We start from the raw sequence: 16,683 nt of genomic DNA on the forward strand, positions 1-16,683 counted from the left end.
CATATCTATGATTAGGACTTTCTGTACTTGCTCGTTATTGTTTCATTGTGCTGCTCATAACTGTCATATCTCTACTAGAATAAGACATTATGTACGGCTGCCGATTGTGAGGTACTTCATGCTACGATCAAGAAAAGAAGAGGCAGATAGGTAGTACATGGTGCAGATTCCACAGTTCCTTGCGTGTGTGAATGAGAGACGAATAGTTGCAAAATGGTAACATTACGGCAGAAAATAAAATAAAATATTGGAATATCTGCCATTGGCATGCTTGAACGAGGAGTTGCAAACCGAGATGATCGGTTGTAGGTTCAGCTGAGGACGATTTGAGAATCTGGACGGATGATTTCGATGAAAGAAAAAAGGGAGGGGGGTTACAACGCGAGAGAGTGCGTGACGATGATTGCCATGCAAAACACAAGTTGGGCCAATGCGAAGGCATATGGCAATCGTGTGAGAGCTACCATGAACCACATCGGTGTGAATTGCGAGGACCCAGGTAAATATTTATTAGACCCCAGCAGGCTACGATGCTTGCGATGAGATGGCATGTTAAGTTGGAGCCCGTGGCGGCCTGTACGGAGTTTCCCCACACCTATGACGAATGCAACGAAGTAGCTTGATACGATGCTGGTATGTACGATCATCCGGGAGAGCACGTAATGAGGGGATTCATGCGAAGGCGTTTGTGCCAACAGCGCGAGGAATGCGTCGTTCATTGCGGTATCGTTCGTGATTTGAGTCAATTTTAGAAGAAGTTCATGAGTGGTTGAATTTCCAAACGTTGTGAAAGCTGGTGACCCCAAGTACGACGTGCCAAGTATAACGAAAACCACGGCCTGGATTTGCGGGACAATTCAACAACGGCATCCATATGTCTTTGATGACTTGAATTTACCGTGATCAGCGTCCAGTCAAGTGAGACAGCAAGCCTGTCAACGACAACTTCGGCGGGATCGTCTACCATTTCTTCCTCTGCCGATTTATCTTCCAACACATCCCTAACTCGTTCCAAGCATGCAAGCAAGTCTTTTTGCGTGTCGCAAGGTAGAGAAGCAATCTCCTGGGAAAGCTTTTGAGACCTGAGTGGAAAAGTCTTAGTACAATCATATAGGTTCAAATGAGCGGGAGAATTGGCTTGCATTTCTCGAGGCGTGAATTTGCTTGAAGGATTATCTGGATGCAAGGGTTGGAACATCCTCTACGACGCGGCAGTAGAGGGTAATAGAAGCTAAGTCACACTAGTACTATTACTACTATACGTCACTAGTGGTAGTTGTCAACCCTCATCGTCACAACTCCACGTGCCCCCTATCTGCGGCTGATTCAGGAATGGCAATTTCCAATGGGTTACCTTCACACCACCACCAACGCTGTACAAGGCAACCTAGGACCAGGGTACTAGGCTCATTAATGTGGAGCTCATCGGCCACCTCGTGCTGATTCATACTATGTAGCTGTGCAGATCGACAAATACACGAGGTATGCATATCTGCTGAACTAACTATTATTGTATGGGGCGACCACGACTGACCTCAGGCTGGTGTTGATTCGAATCCGAAGCCTGTATGCTGCTATGTGCCCCATACTTTATATTCGCTTTATTCGCTTTGCGGCAGTAAGGATGAAGGATACTCACTAATCGATTTTGCTTGGCCTCCCACAGACAAACGATAGTTTAGGCTATTTGGATATTTCTCCGTGTCTTGCAGGCTAGATGCGACTGGGCCGGGACGCGGACCGTTGGAATAGTACTGCCAGCGTTCCAATTCTCACTCCACCAAGTACATGCACACAATTCAGGCGAAATTTATTCGTGAACTTTGTATGTTGCCAACAATTCCGCTCCAGGTCAACATCTTTCTTTCACCCTTCGTGATAAACTGGTACGTCGATTTTTTCCCACAACACAGGACCGCATAAGTATGTGGAAGAACGTTCACGACGTTCTTTTCCTCTATGCCACGGGAGGCGACCATTGCCGTGTATGAACCAGCTTTACGCCAAAGTCGAATTGCACGGAGACTCCGACTCTTGGCATTCCAGAAGCAACCTATGCCTTCGCATAAGAAACAGCGCGCGGGTACCTTGAGCAGCAGGATTGTGCGTGTATTAAACGGGGGGAGCGCGGAGGTTTCAGGACATTTCTCGATGGGGAAAGACAGGCTCGTGACACTCATGCAGTCACACTCCGACAGACATGCAACTGCCGCCCGTTATTAATCGTCGTTCTACTATTCTTCCCGGAGCAGATCACGCTGGAAGTTCCCGTATTTAGTCCTGAATCTTGCCCTGCAACCCCGGTCCCCACCAAACTCTTGCGAATCATTTTTATGTACTGTGTTGAGATTCTTGGGGCTGACGTGCGCACAGTGAGCGAAGACACCGGATTCAGCCCATCAGTTGTGGGCTCCGAGCTTCGTCTGATGGCCTTCAGATCCGGATGAATATTGTCACTAACGGCGATATTGCTGGACCCATGGAACCTCGCGGATTTAACCAAGGTGAATAAATCGCTCGGGCGCCGCGAAATTGTATATTCTGCATATCGGCTATCTCTTGCGACGTTCGCTGATGACCGGATATTGCTATTTGCCAATGCCAACTCTTCTGGTTATTCATTGGAAGGTTGCTACGCCCGCTTTCTTCGGCTCTCTTCGAGCCTAGACACCCTCGGTGCCGACACAAACTACGTTGGGCATTGGCTGAGGCCTCCAATACATACTTCTAGGATTGAGGCACCTTTCTGCTATGCGAAACAGTAGTCGGGGCGGTGGTACGCTTCTTGCAACTTTGCATTGCATGCCCGCTGTCTCCGCGAAGTCTGCTCTGAGTCTTAGAAATTCTCCAGTGCTTACCACCCCTCTCATAAAAAGCACTGCAGAATTTCTGAGTCATCGTGGGTGTCGGGTTTAGCTCCTTTCATACCAAGTATACTGCCGACGCTGGAGCGGTCGTTTACGCAGCACATTTTCTCGAACTACTACTTTGTACATGTGCCGTTTTGGATGTTGAATATCGGATGGGTCATTCCTTTCTTCACCAACGGAACTACTATCCACGATTTGTTACAGTTGCGACTTGGTGGCGATAAACAGTGAATTAGGGGCGATAACTGCAGCGTACGGCAGCAAGCACATATGTTCAGCCTTCGGCAATGGCAGGAACTTCCTAAAAGCAACGATAGCATCAATCAGAATTACAAGAACGGAAAACAAGTATGCAGTACTGTGTGGTATATAGCCAATGAAATAAGTCTGAGATCAAGTCAGCATTCAGATTTCCAAGGTAATATATGAGATCGTGAAAATTTAACGTCATCGCAAGGAGACAACAGTGCACATTCAGCGCCGCTCCGAATCAAAGAACGCCACGAGCTGTCCTACGGGGACCTTCCTCCCTGGACCCACTAGGGGCTTCTTCTCCTTACCCTTCTCCGTCCTCCCTTGCCTTCGCAAAACAAGCGGATCCACAAATTTATTGGCTTGGTCGCTACCAAACGTGTTATCCGATCGGATGTCAATGGACTGCGATCGGAAACGGTGCTTTGATTGCGCAGACGCCGCTTGGTTGTTTTGTAGGGCATTCGCGAATCCACCATACGTGGACTGTGCGCGCGCACGGTTACCCGGGCTGTTATTGGCAGGCGCAGCGCTCGCCAAATCACCGCTACCGAGCTTTGCAGCAGTAATCGCACGGAACGCAGCTTTCTTCCCTAACGTCTCGTCCGCAGCGTTTTCGTCATCTTCGTCGTCACTCTCCATGGGGGAAGAGAAAGATGTGGTGCCGAGTCCCGAACGCTCACTTTCGCAGTCGTAGTCGTACTCGACAGGAGCTACAATAGGTCCACCAAGGGCGACGGTGTATCGCTTACGCCCTGCTTGCATAGGCGTTGGACTCACGCTGCCTCGGTGGGGGCTGTGAATGCCCGGAGCTGGCAGGCCACTCAGGATAGGAGATGCCACACGGCCAGGCGAAGAGATTGCGGCGGGGAGTTCCAGAGGGCTGGACAAAACTGGCAACCCGGAAATTACCATAGATGCAAGATGTGCCGATTGTGGAGGCGAGCTGGCTGGAGTGTGAGTTGGGGATATTAGTTCTCCCGGGCTGGCGTAGTCGCCCGTTGGGTATGGCAGACGCGTCCTGGTCCCCGATGGTGTACGGCTTGAGACCCGAGCGAGGGGTGGACTCGTGGATTCGCGAGCTGTAAGGGACGGTACTCGGCGGGGAGTGGAGAGACTGCGAATATTTTCTAGGGCTGAAGTGGTATTGGAGGATGAGAATTCGGAAGTTGTGCTTGTGCTGTCGACTACGCTAGAGAAGGTAGATTCATGAGGACTGATGATGGACGACTCCGTTGGAGGGGCGGTGCTCATCACTGGCGAGTCTCGGATGGCAGTATTAGAGGAGAGAACGGCAGGTGATGTCGCGAGGCGTGCCATCTCTCGGCCAAGCTCAGTCATGCGTGACTGTAGCTCAGTAACGTCTCCTCGAACAGAAGCCAGCTCAGATTCAGGAGAGGGTTTGTCGTTTGGCTCCCTCTCCTTACTGCGTTGATTTTCCTTGTCGACCAGCCAGCGCTCAACATCACCCATGCGTTCTTCGAGCGCGCGCACGTGGGTGACGCTCCATCTCTCAAGCTTCTCGAAGCGCTTCGCAATTAATAGCAATGTACCCGGTACATCTAGAGTACCCGAGGGTGTAAATGAAGCATAGAGTGGAGGGGGCTCGCGTGCAGGGGAGCCACCTGGAGAAGTTCCTCTTTGGAGTGAGGCGGGCGAAAGATTAATCGGAGCTTGTGTGACAGGCGCAGGGGAGAGGTTGACAGGTGTTCGACTAATCGGCGGTCGAGCTGGAGTCGGGGAGGTGGGAGATGAAGTGCGAGGGGGAGGGCCACCTGGGGGTATCTTCAAGTTGAGGTAAGCGGGGCTGGTGTATTTGCTCGCAGAAGAAGCAGGCCATTCCTTCTCCTTTCCCTTGGTATTCTTCGTGTCCTTTTCGCGAGCCTTAGTTTCTTCTATGACTTGCTGGGCTGGGGTGAGTGGTTCTTTATCTTTTGTAGGAGTCAAGCGCGCTTTGGCGGCCGTCCACCAACTAGGGCCACTCTCCTTCTGAGAATGTGCAGGAGAGGGTGGATTTGGTAATGTTTGCGATCTACTTCGAGAAGGTGGATTTGATTGTGGAGAACTATTCATCATAGCGAGAACTCGTTCCTCCACAGCGCGCCTTTCTTCTGCTTCTCGTGTGAGTATACGTTCGGCTTCTCGTCGACTTCTGTCGCGCTCTCTCTGAGCCTCAGCTTCTAATTCTTCATCAGACGGAAGAGGTCTGCTTGTTATTGAGGGACTGATGAAAGAATTGACGCGGTTTGCAAGGTTCGCTGCGAACTGAGTGACTGAAGCAGAAGTAGGGGAGCGGCTGCGTGGCCACGTGCGATCTTCTTCTTCTTCGCCATCATCGTCATCATCTCCAGAGTGGCTGTCATTTGACAATCTTCTGTGGGTAAATTCGTTACGAAGAGGCGATGGTGGCCGTCGGGGTGATCCTGGGGCGTGCCCCGGGTGTCCATAGACAGGTTCGGGCTGTACGACACGATCAGGTGCCCATTTAACAGCAAGAGAAAATCAATGAGCGGTACCAGGTTCAAGGACGTTGGAGGCGGTAGAGTTGAAGTTGTCATGCGCCGCTGCTGGGGAGGCTTCGGGGTAGATAGGCCGTTGAGATTGGCGAGACTGGGTGATAAAGACGTGGAGGATGCGGTGTTGGCGATTGAGTGTGATGAGACGATCTGAAACGCCATTGTGAGTAGTGAGCTAAGGTACGTGCTCGCCGTCTATGACGACGACGAGAGTCCTTTGGTCACGGTTGAACTTTGTGATCAGTTAAACATCTGCAGGCGTGAGAAATGGGTACCATAATGGTGACATCAGCAACAGCAATATCAAAATTTGACAGCAATCATGGGGTTTTAGAGATCGAGGCTTGGTTTGGTGCAACTCCGTCCGTACTCTGAGAGTTAATTCCATGAACTGGACGACATCGCATACATGGACTCGAGACGCGCCGAGACGTACGCCCGCTTTTTTATTTTTATCATTGTTTGATGCACATGGCCGACTTTCTACTCCTTTGACAGGCTCGAGGCGCTGTCTGCCTACATACAGACTCAGAAATCTCTGTTCAGTCGTGCAGAGGCCGACATTGAGAGGCTCAGGAAGCTAAGGGCAGATGCTATTAGCCAGCCCAAGGCCTTCACCGAGAATATCGGTTCGAAGGTATGTAGTCCTCCGCGTGGTTAATTGTACATCCTCCATTGTCATTTTGCAGTTCCTTAGTCCTGGATTAAGGTTGTCGGAACAGCATGAGTGTTCTGTATCCCCCCTTCCCAATGAACTTCATTGGCAGGTCTTCTCCTCGGGTGGTAGGGGTTCTGTCCTGTTATCATCCTTCCTGCAACCTGAAATCCCGTCTTCATCGCAGACCCCACGCCTTTACGAACTTTCGCGGTCCGAACGCGTTTAGCGCACACGGAGCGGAGCATGCCGCATACAACTCAACACTCCCCTCTTTCCGCCCTTCAACAATTGGTCAAAGATGCACGGCGAATCATCATCGACCCCGTCCTGGGAAGCCTAGACCCCGATAACGCACACTATCTTACGTCTAATTGTAATCTTACTTCATCTCCCTTTCATACTAGTCTCCATCTGCCTGCTTTATCCGAGGACGAAGATGTGGAGGAAGAGAAAGAATCCAAATCACCTCCTGTTCAAGAATCCTTCGCAGCTGCACGCAGGCGTGAGCGTGCACGCGCGAAAATACAGAAACTTAAAGAGAGGAGGATTACATATCACGCCATCGCTGAGAGTGGAGAGGTTTCTGACGCAGTATTTGTCAGAAATGATGTTGATGACGAAAGTGGAGAGGTTGATATCAGCGAAAGCAGCCTTTGGCCATCAGGCAAAGACAGTACATCCATGGATGTGGATGATTCCACAAATACGACCGTCCCATCTACCCCATCTACACTGGCTCTACCAGAGCTTGCCCAGCCTTTAGCATCATGGTCCAGGAGACGCCCTGCGACTATTAATCGACGACAGTCCCTTGTCACACAGTCTGACAGCCTTATTCGGTCTTCCCGTACGCGCAAACCATCTGTCAAGCTCCAGCCTCAGTCGCTCGACATCAACATGGAGGCTAACGTCGAATCCATGACGATCACCATCCCTCCTCCCTTCACTCTCGGAAAACGCTCCCGTGACTCACCTGACGTCAAGAATATTAACCACAAACCAAAAGCCGAACCGTCGCCCTCTGCACCGGAACCAAAAATAGACATAGACAAACCAAGACCCGAAACTTATAAACAGGCTTGGTCAGTATCTGAACAGCACCTGCTGGAACGACTCCTCGAGGAGATTCCAGATGGTGAGCGGAATCGGTGAGTTTTCACCTTCTTGCCTGTGTTCAAAATATTCAAACCGTTGTAGATGGGCGAAAATCTCGCAAGCCATGGGTGGGCGCCGGACACCACGCCAGGTTGCGAGTCGCGTTCAAAAGTATTTTGAGAAGTTGAAACGCTTTGGTATAGGCGTTGAAAAGAAATCAAAAACAAGCTCTGGGAGTTAATCACCTTGCGCGCGAGAATTAATTTTTTATAAGATCATTGAGAGACATAATAAAGAAGGCGACTATCTTTCTATTGGGTTTGTTTGCGGAAGGCTTGCGGGAGACTATGGACGATATACACGAACACACTAAAAGTTACTGGTTACCTACTATCTTCGAACCCTAACCCTAATGTTCCACCTTACATTCATTTTCCGCGTCGTTGGAGTGGTAGCGGCGACACTAGGTAGCTCATCGGATCACGCGTTGACCGCCTGCGAACACATCAATATTCAAGTTTCACGAGCAGTGACTTTCTCACCATCCATTAGCTCCCAGAAATCAACTTTCAAGTCCCAGAAACACAATGTCAACTCAACGCTTTGATCCCAACAACGCTCAAAATCTCGTTGAGGTAGACCAATCATCCTCAATTGATTTTCCTGTGCTGATGGACGTGATCTATTCTGCTTGCTTTGCGCGAGCGTAGATAGAGAAGCAGTGAGTGCCGAAAGACATTGGGCGTCTAGTGCAGGTTGATCCATGCCAAACATATCAATCTCTGCAGATTTGCCGTAAAAGCGGTTGAACATGCTCAGGTGCGGGAAGGATCTCCAACTTTTTAGAATTCGCCGTGGTTGACGTTATCATGACCTGTAGACATACTGGAATCTGCTCGAGAAAGTTCCTCCTCGTGTACTCAAGTTGACAAAGTAGGGCTTCACATCGCTCTTTTCGTCAGACCGTGCAGCGGCTCATTTCAGTGGGATAGGCTTGATGACGAGATATACGAACACACTATGTCGACTTTCCCTGAGTTCAACGAGGACGATCACGCACGGCTAGTTAAGTTGGATGAGGACTGGCTCAAGAGCGAGATTGGAAAGAAGAAGTGGAGAGAGTTTTGTCAAGTGTGAGTGCTGTTACTACGCATTAAGAGTTAGTTGACAGTTCTACAAATTTAAGCTACGAAAAGAAAGTGAAAGATTACAATTTTGGTTCTCTCATCCGCACAGATGCAACGCAAGAGTATGGGGAGACGAACACCATCTTTGGTACTAGCTACTAATCTATGTTTCACCCTCGTTTTGATGCTAACGTGATGACGTCTAGTGACACGGATACAGTTCTACGCTATCGAGGTGAATTTCCCCGATATCTGATGGTCTGATGGCTATAACAACTTCTTTGCTAATGAAAACTTTCCTTGTATGCCCACAGATTGCTCGGAACCGGCTCGGTCTCAATGACGGAGCACACGAGATTGCCAAGGCAGATGCCGAGAAGGAGAGATTGAAGAAGGAAAGGGCGGCGAAGAAAAACGCCACATCATAGCATCATCGTTGCAGGCTCGGTGCTGCTTCTCTCCAGTGTCGTGTAACCTTTGTAAGTAAGTCGGCTCCAAATGATAGGCTCCCCTTGACGAACATCATCTAGGACAATTTTTGTAGGACTAATTACAGGGGTGTGGGTATTATGTATGTTTTCACCTCGGCACAGTTCGATGATGTGCCATCAGATGATAGAATTCATTCGTCCCGCCCAATGATGATGTCGAAGTGCCTGAATTATCTACAGCCCGACGATAATACCGCGGGGCTACTTAAGTATGCCTTCGTCCACTCAACTTCCACGCCTGTCAAGACACCTTGTAGGCGCTGCAGAAGTACCTTGAGTCCCCGACACGGATAATGATGTTTTTGATTGATCCGTCCCCTCCGTGCTTGTGTTTCCCGATTTCTCCGCTAATTTGCAGCCCTGTCCCGGCCCCACCTTCCGGCCCATGACCAATGGCTGGGTTTTGCGCTTCAAGATTTATGAGAGTTATCCAAGATTGCCTGACGGTGGACAAGTTATCTTACCCCGCTGAGATTACTTGACGGTAAAGTACCTTGTAGCACTCATAATGATATTTTGATCGATCGTTCCTTCTCCACTTATGTTTTCTGCTTTCTGTTAATTTACAGCCCTATCGTCGCCCCACATTCAGAGGGTTATCCAAGATTGCCTGGCGGTGGAGAAGTTGTCTTACCCCGCTGACATGGGAAAGAGAAGCTTGTCTTGCAACAGGTTCTATGTCGAGTGGTGTTGTTGTATTTCTGGTACTGATGATTCTACCCGCGCCGCTGATACAAGTGCTGTGGCCTACATACGGTGAACGCGGCATCCCTGTACTCATGAGCAGCTAAGCTAATTAGCTTCACTCTATCTCGATTCTCGTGTGAACGCAGACGGTGAGGCATGGCCAGCAATGAGGTCCCCGTCAATTCGAGAGGTGAACAACACCGACTACAAGTCGTGTAGTGTACGTATCGTAACCCGAGTCTGCTTAGATGAACGTCGTACACATTTGTGATATTAATCTCGATAAATGGCATGAGACCTGTGACTTTCATCACGTGGTGTGACAAACCGTGTAGTCTGAATCAATCACAGGTTCAATTCGCGTACGTGACTCATCCTGCTCAGAAGACCACTCCCCCATGGATGACGACGTCATTTCAATCCACTCCTCCCATGAATCCGGGGCAGAAGAACTCGACAGAAGAGCTATCCTCGAGCCCGTCGTCAAACGCGTCGTCGATGCACTTGGCGGCTACGAAGGGGGCGTCTACCGCATGGGCGATGAAGTCAGCGGTTGTCTACGGGATCTGAAGAAGCTCTGGCGGAAGGACGATACAGACGACGAGCGCACAGTAGCGCGCATATTTTGGGAGACCCGGGTCCTCCCCAACGACCTCGTACCGATTTTGCTGGCGACTGCGGGCAAGGGGCTCGTGGAAGACAAGCGGGCCATCGCATGTGCGGACTTGATGACAGCCATGACCTGGCCCATCGATATGGCGGCGGAGCTGCAGGAGTTGGATGAGGAACTTGACAAAGGGACAGACTATACGCAACTGATGTTCAGCCATCTCAATTACAAAGCTGCGCTTTTGACGCCAGGCGTCATGCAAGCTCTCTTCGGGGTTCTGCTCCCGCCAATTTCAAAATCCGCAAAGGAGAGGAAGGAACGCGACGGACAGATAGTAAATCTGATCCTGCATCTCATCCGGAACTTGATATTTATCAAGGACCTCCCCGCAAATATGCACCTTAGTGCGGACCAGGCGGAGTATTCGAGCTTGCAGACTAGACTTGTGAAAGCACTCTCGGAAACACATACTCTAGATTTGCTCCTGACAATTGCTGCCAACACGTCTAACGACCCTCTTTTCAATGCATCAAATACGCTTGTACTCGAAATATTCTACCTCTTATTTCGCGGCATAAAACCTCATCTGCTGGCTATAGATCAATCAAAGGTAGAGTCCATGTCATTTTTATTTCTTGTGTCCTGACAGCACTTTAGCAACCAGCACAAAACCTTCATCGCCTGCTTGCTGCGGAGGACAAGAAAAAGAAAGATTTAGCGCGGAATGCATCTTCCCGCCACTCCCGCTTTGGAACAACTATTGCCGTTCAACTTAAGCCGAGCAAGAAGCCGGTATCTCCGGATGCAGACGCAGAAGGCCCAAACGATCTGGCGCATGGGAGCAATCCTGATTCCAGGCCGCTCGTGCTTCATCGCCAAGCAGCTATCACACGGGAGTCTGGAAGCATTCTCGACTTTGCGAAGCGCTCTAAAGCTCGCAAAAGCAACAAGATTGACGAATTAGCCCGTGAGGACAATCTATCTGTAGAAGCCAAGATAGTGCTTCAGGGTTTTGCCCGCGAGTCTCTGGATTCATCCTTTAATCGTCTGTATAGTCACTCTTCATGCTCCCTGTCCTCACGACTCTCTCCACAGCGTTTCTCCGCTCTTTGCTTAAAGACATCAAGTCCGAGCGCCCAAAGATCAAAGAAAAAGATCATCTTCGGCTGCTCTACATCACTAAGTGGTTCCTTGAATTTTTCCTGATATCCCGCTCCAACGAAAAAGCCATCGAAGGACCACGAAAATGGAATCTCGGACTAGTAGCGGAAGTTACCGACCGCGGGTGGATCATTTGGGTGCTCAAGCGGATGAGACAAGCCATGGATGAAAAGGTATCGCTAAAGTCAAAGCTGTCCTCCGCTCAGATCGTTGGTTCACATTAGCCATATTTTGCAGCCGAAGATGTGGAACGAACTGCAAGCGGGAATAGAATGCCTTACGCAGCTTCTTCTCCTGATCGACATCATGTCTTCGTCGGTGATCTCCGACCCTCACCTCAATGAGGCTGCTGCTGTTTTACAACAACAGTTGATTTATAATGGTGAGGTTCTCGACATCTCACTCGAGAGCCTGCGATCGTACAAGGAGGGGACGCAATCACTAGCCTATTTAAATGCCAGCGTGCACCTCGCTTACGCCCTGCTGCGGATGTTGGAACGGTGGGGGAAGGAGAATACCGGGGCTGTGTACGTCAGGAAAAAGAAGCCGGGTAAGAGGAAGAAGACCACGGGTAAGCCATGCATTTTCCACCTTCAGTGTCATTTTAAGTTATCGCAGGTCAGGGACTAGTGGATGAAGATGGTGTGCCTGACGTCGAGAACGAGCCAGATGGGGATAGCGAGGAGGAAGTCATCCATGAGACAATGTTTACCTTCGATGCCTTTGAAATGGTGCGCCGCATGGCTGAAGCGGAACATTATTTGACGGTTGAATGTTATGCAGAAATTCGCGAACTCGGAGATAACTAAGACACTACTGACATATCTTTCGCGCTACAGAGACTTCGATTCGCCTGAGTTCATGAAGAGGGCGGTGAACTTGATTCACCGACAAGTCGTCAAAACTAAGGCCGAAGGTCTATATTTCAACGTACGCGTGCAATGATATGTTGCTCGTCTCTTTGTCTTACTTTCATGTAGGTTTCGACACTTAATCTTTTCAAGACTATTCTCGATGATCAGAAATCGCTCCCGAAAGATCATTCGTCCAAGGACCTTGTAAAATTGGTCAATTTCATTTTGCACAAGTTCTTCAAGGCGTTGGAAGAAGAGCCATTCCTCGCGGTAGAGGTGAGGTTTTCATTTTTGTTATCTTACATTCTGACGCTTATCTACCTCGCAATCGGGAACAGGCGTTCTTCCCAAAGAACCGCGGACACTGGAAACAGTACTCGAGCTGGGAACCCGAAACCAAAGGCCGGCATGAGCGCGAGGCAGTAGAAGATACCAGATTCCCTCCTGAGGTGCAAGTCAAGAAAGGTTACTCGTGGAGCGAGCAAATCGGAATTGCAATAGCGGCGCTAGTGGAGGATAGCAAGACCGAACTTGTAGAATGGGTCAAAGACGTTCGTAATCATATCAATTATTTTCAGCGAAGACTCCCTAATAATATCGCAATTCCATAGATCCTGGTGTTAGTCATCCGTCAGCGCAATAAGATTGTTGAGGAGACGGATCAAAAACGGCAAGACGAGGAAATTGACCTCGAGGACGACGGACAGAAGAAATTAACTCCCTCTACAGAAGCAATCTCCCAATTTCTTGATTACTGTGAAGTAATTCTGCACGATTTATGCACTGCGTTAACGTCTTGCTAGTAATACCCTACATCAGTGATGAACATGCGGAAGCTGCGACGAAGAATTCGATATTGAAGCTCATATTTCGCCTGTTAAAATTCACTATTCATGACGAAGGTTCGTTCTTTCGCGAAATTTAGAGCAGTGACCCGCTGATCAATTCGTAGATGGTGATGAATTGCAATGGATCGTGCCAGCAGTAATTCTTCCTTCCGACCTTCAGAGCAGCCTCAACGTCGTCGATCAATTCCTCCAACATCCTATCGACCTTGACGGCAAGAAAGCTTCACAGCTCTTGAGCAAGAAAACCCGTCGGCGACGAAGACGTCGATCACCCTCTAACTCTGATGTCGAGCTTCTCGAGGACGACGAGCCCAAGCGCAAGAGACGGGAGAAGAAAAAGAAAGAGGATAAGCAATACAAGTCAGCACAATTCATTGAGGACAGTGATGCTGAATACGGGGATATGGATGCCTTCCTCGAAAGGGAAAAGGCATTGAGAGATAAAGCTGCCATGGCAGCTGCGCAAAGTGGCAAGATCGGCACCATGCGAGCGACGGGAACTAAAAAACGGCGGAGAAAAGGGAAAGATGTTGATGCTAGGAAGAAGGGTAGGGTGGGCAGGAACCCCGAGAATCATCCGGTAGGGGATGCCAATGCCGATGAGGATATCTCGGACAGTGATGATGATATCCTCGGATCCATGCGGAGAAGTCGCTTCCTCAAGTCCCAGTACTCCAGAACCTCAGCCTGCACCTAGGGCACGCCCAAGACCCCGGCCGGTCCCAAAGCGTTCCACAAGGCCAGAAAGCTCTGTGGGCGCCTTGGACGAAGATGATGTAGGGGTAGATGAAGTGACCATTCGACGTACCGGGAAGGGGAGATTGATCCTTTCCGAAGATGATGAAATATGACAGTCCGTCCGTCATGACCGCATCTGTCGTCATCCCGTTTGTATCTAGTACTGATTTACATCCTGTTTTGAATTTTGCACGGACACTATTAACGTATACCGAGAGCTGCCGCCAAGCGAAGCGGCAATTAATTCACTAATGTTTCTTTTTTGTTTCCAACGCTAGACATGCCAGTACTAGTAAAGCCGAATTTAGGGGCTACAAAGTTACTGGCATGCAATTGCAAGCCGTTGCCCCAGCTGAGTCTTCTGCCTAGGGTACCGGTACAGTACTATACCAGCAGCTGTGAACGACCGCTTTGGTATCAGCCAGCGTTGCAATATGAGACAGCAATAAAACGTGCAACGTCGCACGTGGACAAAAAGAAATCGGAAGCACAATCATATCTAAAAAATCGGACCCGACTTTCCACCCTTGCTGTATAAAGGCTGTCTGCGCACTCAATGCGAAATGAGTAGGCGTGCAATGCGATCAAACCGCTGCCAACGTGTCAACGTTTTTGCCATCGTCAAATCCGGTCGACCGCACCACTACTCGCTGGTTGTGATGCTCCGTTGGCAGCTGTCCGGAACTCAATCAACCCAATAATTTGAACACAGCGAGCCAGCGTATTGATTGGTAAATGATATCTAGCTGTATTGGCCGGCGGCTAACGTTCTCTAGTACATGATATAAGCAGGTAGACTATTGCCAAGCTCCTTTCCACAGCGCTATTGCAAAAGGAGAAGTGACCTATACCGATTGGCCATCGTAATTGGCAGCCCTAAGTTACCTTCCCGAAGAGCTCATACTTACATACGAGGCACCGGCGCATATGCCCGTTCAAGCCCATTTCGAAACTCGTCTTCGAAATTCGAGGTATCGCGTTCTCTCCCAGAAAGCTTAGGAAAAACATTTGTCCGAAGTCAAGATGATTGAGCTTCTTTGTGACACCTCTACAGAAGTTCAGCCTGATGCCTATTGCCATGCAAATCTTGGAAGTAAAGCCCATTATCTCGTTTAGATATGCCTTGAGCTTTCCATGAGGCTGGAGGGGAGGCCAGAGATAGCTTAATTGCCGGTGATCGCGACCTCCGAATGCTGAGGATTAATACTACCATAATCAAACTTGTGGCCGGCGCCAAAGGACATTAGCTCTTGGAAGTATACCCACTCAGCTAGTGCAACATACAATGTGTATAGGCTATACAATACGCGGCCTCGATCAATGATCGTGAGCTTTGGCTAGTACCAGAAATAAATCGAGGAAGCCCCAATCAGGAAGGAGGATGGGTCGGTCAGTGGACACCGAGCCGCGACCTCATATCCAATGGTGGAAGGTTCCACGGTTTGCGCCCATCATAATTGGAACGCATCAGATATTATGTATAGTTGGGGGGTCAATGGGCCACCTGCTCGCCCTTCGGCTCTTAGATGCCTATATTGGAGGTTCCGAACCGCAGGGGTGCAAAGCGCTTGTCTTGTCTTAGTGCCAGTCGCAAAATGGGTCCGTGTGTACGATTGTTTATGCTTCGCTGCGGCGATTATTATTAGGACGAACCTGAATGCCTGTCGCTGGGCTGGCAATGAGAGGGACCCTTGAACGCGATTGTGAGGCGTTGAATGGGAGTGGCGTGACGTACAAAGGTAGGACATTAATGCGGCAAACATACCCAGGTTTGGCTAATAAATGAAGATCACCAGAGGCTTGGATCGGAAAGAAGTTTGGCGTGAAGAGACTTGCACAGCCTTCGCGTGGGAGGACGGGAGTTGCCGATTGAATTGGTTGGGTTCAATTCAGCGTTTCTGCAAGTGGATATAGGACCAACTTGGTTAGCACCAGATACCATTGCGATCTGGAGACCGAGTATAGGCCCCGCCAATCACGGAACTACTTGCCATATACCTGTCGCGTTTCTTTTGTGAACAGACGAGCCTAGCCTAGTTACCTTTGAATCTGGACTCAAGAGTGGACTAGGACAATGGCAGGACATGTTTGTTTGCTTGTCGGGACCGGATCTCACCGAAAGGTACGATAATGATTTTCTTGAGTAGTAGTATGTTCCCAAGATATGTGGCTAAGAATTCCGATTAATTGTCTACCGATATTATAGCCGAGGCGGCAGGTGATTGGCACCTCACCATTTCTGCGCGCTGTAGTGATTCCCACGAGCGGATACAGATAATAGCCGCTTTGTTTTGGCAGCATTGTGCCAAGTGGTTGCTCGAGAAGAAGTTCAGGAGCAGTGCCATCTGTCATTTTAAAAAATGGCGTCAAATGTCATCAGCGACGGAGTGCATTTGGACTTGAGCGAACTACACAACGATTGCTTGAGACATACAAGCTTTGACGTTAGATTAAGAGCAAGAAAGGACTTCGATTTTACAACGATAGTAGACGGAGCAAGACGGGGGTCCCTGAATGTCGGGCATTTATGGCTCAGGTGACATGTGCGAAGCACCTGAATTGTACTTGGCCGTGGATATCCGAGGGTTGCACCAGTGCTGTAGAGGAGTAAGGGAATGGTAAGAGTGAACAAGGATTGAGCTTGTAATCACAGAAGTGAATACTGATATTGAGTAGCAAGCGTTCTTACGGTAAACTGTGATGCCAATACATATATTCGGGGAGTCATCTCAGCGAACACTTCGCAATAACGAAAGGTGTGGAGAATTAGCGGAGG

General features: G+C 49.3%; 6 protein-coding genes across 6 annotated transcripts; 3 read left to right on the forward strand and 3 right to left on the reverse strand.

The window, feature by feature from the left end:
- Positions 1–264: 264 nt before the first annotated feature.
- On the reverse strand, positions 265–1,320 carry EDB91DRAFT_354842 (uncharacterized protein). The gene is made up of 3 exons (XM_041326984.1): positions 1,143–1,320; positions 899–1,082; positions 265–839 (listed from the first exon to the last, which is right to left on the reverse strand). The coding sequence occupies exons 1-3, from the start codon at positions 1,196–1,198 to the stop codon at positions 375–377; spliced, it is 705 nt and encodes a 234-aa protein (XP_041177344.1). The 5' UTR covers positions 1,199–1,320; the 3' UTR covers positions 265–374.
- Positions 1,321–3,674: 2,354 nt separating this feature from the next.
- Positions 3,675–5,680, reverse strand: EDB91DRAFT_1028366 (uncharacterized protein; the record flags this gene model as incomplete). Its single annotated transcript, XM_041312674.1, has 2 exons — positions 3,675–5,582; positions 5,639–5,680. Coding segments are annotated over 2 exons (1,950 nt in total), but the record flags the coding sequence as incomplete, so codon positions are not given.
- A 367-nt stretch (positions 5,681–6,047) lies between these two features.
- Positions 6,048–7,632, forward strand: EDB91DRAFT_1248416 (uncharacterized protein; the record flags this gene model as incomplete). The annotated part of the gene is made up of 5 exons (XM_041322933.1): positions 6,048–6,070; positions 6,137–6,275; positions 6,328–6,421; positions 6,481–7,444; positions 7,494–7,632. The coding sequence occupies 5 exons, from the start codon at positions 6,048–6,050 to the stop codon at positions 7,630–7,632; spliced, it is 1,359 nt and encodes a 452-aa protein (XP_041177346.1).
- A 173-nt stretch (positions 7,633–7,805) lies between these two features.
- EDB91DRAFT_354950 (DUF757-domain-containing protein) lies at positions 7,806–9,197 on the forward strand. Its single transcript, XM_041326985.1, has 9 exons — positions 7,806–8,026; positions 8,102–8,112; positions 8,180–8,210; positions 8,272–8,324; positions 8,384–8,524; positions 8,578–8,666; positions 8,725–8,753; positions 8,833–8,997; positions 9,049–9,197. The coding sequence occupies exons 1-8, from the start codon at positions 7,979–7,981 to the stop codon at positions 8,944–8,946; spliced, it is 516 nt and encodes a 171-aa protein (XP_041177347.1). The 5' UTR covers positions 7,806–7,978; the 3' UTR covers positions 8,947–8,997; positions 9,049–9,197.
- An 838-nt stretch (positions 9,198–10,035) lies between these two features.
- EDB91DRAFT_1133031 (timeless protein-domain-containing protein) lies at positions 10,036–14,260 on the forward strand. The gene is made up of 12 exons (XM_041318718.1): positions 10,036–10,916; positions 10,964–11,351; positions 11,402–11,640; positions 11,705–12,038; positions 12,086–12,198; positions 12,251–12,397; positions 12,448–12,597; positions 12,660–12,872; positions 12,933–13,077; positions 13,125–13,223; positions 13,274–13,819; positions 13,848–14,260. The coding sequence occupies exons 1-12, from the start codon at positions 10,095–10,097 to the stop codon at positions 14,018–14,020; spliced, it is 3,369 nt and encodes a 1,122-aa protein (XP_041177348.1). The 5' UTR covers positions 10,036–10,094; the 3' UTR covers positions 14,021–14,260.
- A 1,516-nt stretch (positions 14,261–15,776) lies between these two features.
- EDB91DRAFT_355213 (uncharacterized protein) lies at positions 15,777–16,603 on the reverse strand. The gene is made up of 4 exons (XM_041326986.1): positions 16,559–16,603; positions 16,325–16,504; positions 16,142–16,252; positions 15,777–16,077 (listed from the first exon to the last, which is right to left on the reverse strand). Exons 2-4 carry the CDS (start codon positions 16,337–16,339, stop codon positions 15,883–15,885), a joined length of 321 nt encoding a protein of 106 aa, XP_041177349.1. The 5' UTR covers positions 16,340–16,504; positions 16,559–16,603; the 3' UTR covers positions 15,777–15,882.
- Between the last annotated feature and the right edge of the window lie 80 nt (positions 16,604–16,683).

This window comes from Suillus paluster (assembly GCF_016628075.1).
Source record: "Suillus paluster strain FC165 chromosome Unknown EDB91scaffold_25, whole genome shotgun sequence".
NCBI classification, from domain to species: Eukaryota; Fungi; Basidiomycota; class Agaricomycetes; order Boletales; family Suillaceae; genus Suillus; species Suillus paluster.

Bases quoted from the DNA above. Each gene is read 5' to 3' on its own strand.
- EDB91DRAFT_354842 (XM_041326984.1), bottom strand. From the start codon at position 1,198: ATGTTCCAACCCTTGCATCCAGATAATCCTTCAAGCAAATTCACGCCT. The intron at 1,083-1,142 runs GCAAGCCAATTC...TTTTCCACTCAG, and splicing joins AAATTCACGCCTCGAGAAAT to GTCTCAAAAGCTTTCCCAGG. The intron at 840-898 runs GTAAATTCAAGT...CCGCAAATCCAG, and splicing joins TTGACTGGACGCTGATCACG to GCCGTGGTTTTCGTTATACT.
- EDB91DRAFT_354950 (XM_041326985.1), top strand. From the start codon at position 7,979: ATGTCAACTCAACGCTTTGATCCCAACAACGCTCAAAATCTCGTTGAG. The intron at 8,211-8,271 runs GTGCGGGAAGGA...CATGACCTGTAG, and splicing joins AAGCGGTTGAACATGCTCAG to ACATACTGGAATCTGCTCGA. The intron at 8,667-8,724 runs GTACTAGCTACT...GATGACGTCTAG, and splicing joins GGAGACGAACACCATCTTTG to TGACACGGATACAGTTCTAC.
- EDB91DRAFT_1133031 (XM_041318718.1), top strand. From the start codon at position 10,095: ATGGATGACGACGTCATTTCAATCCACTCCTCCCATGAATCCGGGGCA. The intron at 11,641-11,704 runs GTATCGCTAAAG...CATATTTTGCAG, and splicing joins GACAAGCCATGGATGAAAAG to CCGAAGATGTGGAACGAACT. The intron at 12,398-12,447 runs GTACGCGTGCAA...ACTTTCATGTAG, and splicing joins CCGAAGGTCTATATTTCAAC to GTTTCGACACTTAATCTTTT.
- EDB91DRAFT_355213 (XM_041326986.1), bottom strand. The intron at 16,078-16,141 runs GTGAGGTGCCAA...CGGAATTCTTAG, and splicing joins CACTACAGCGCGCAGAAATG to CCACATATCTTGGGAACATA.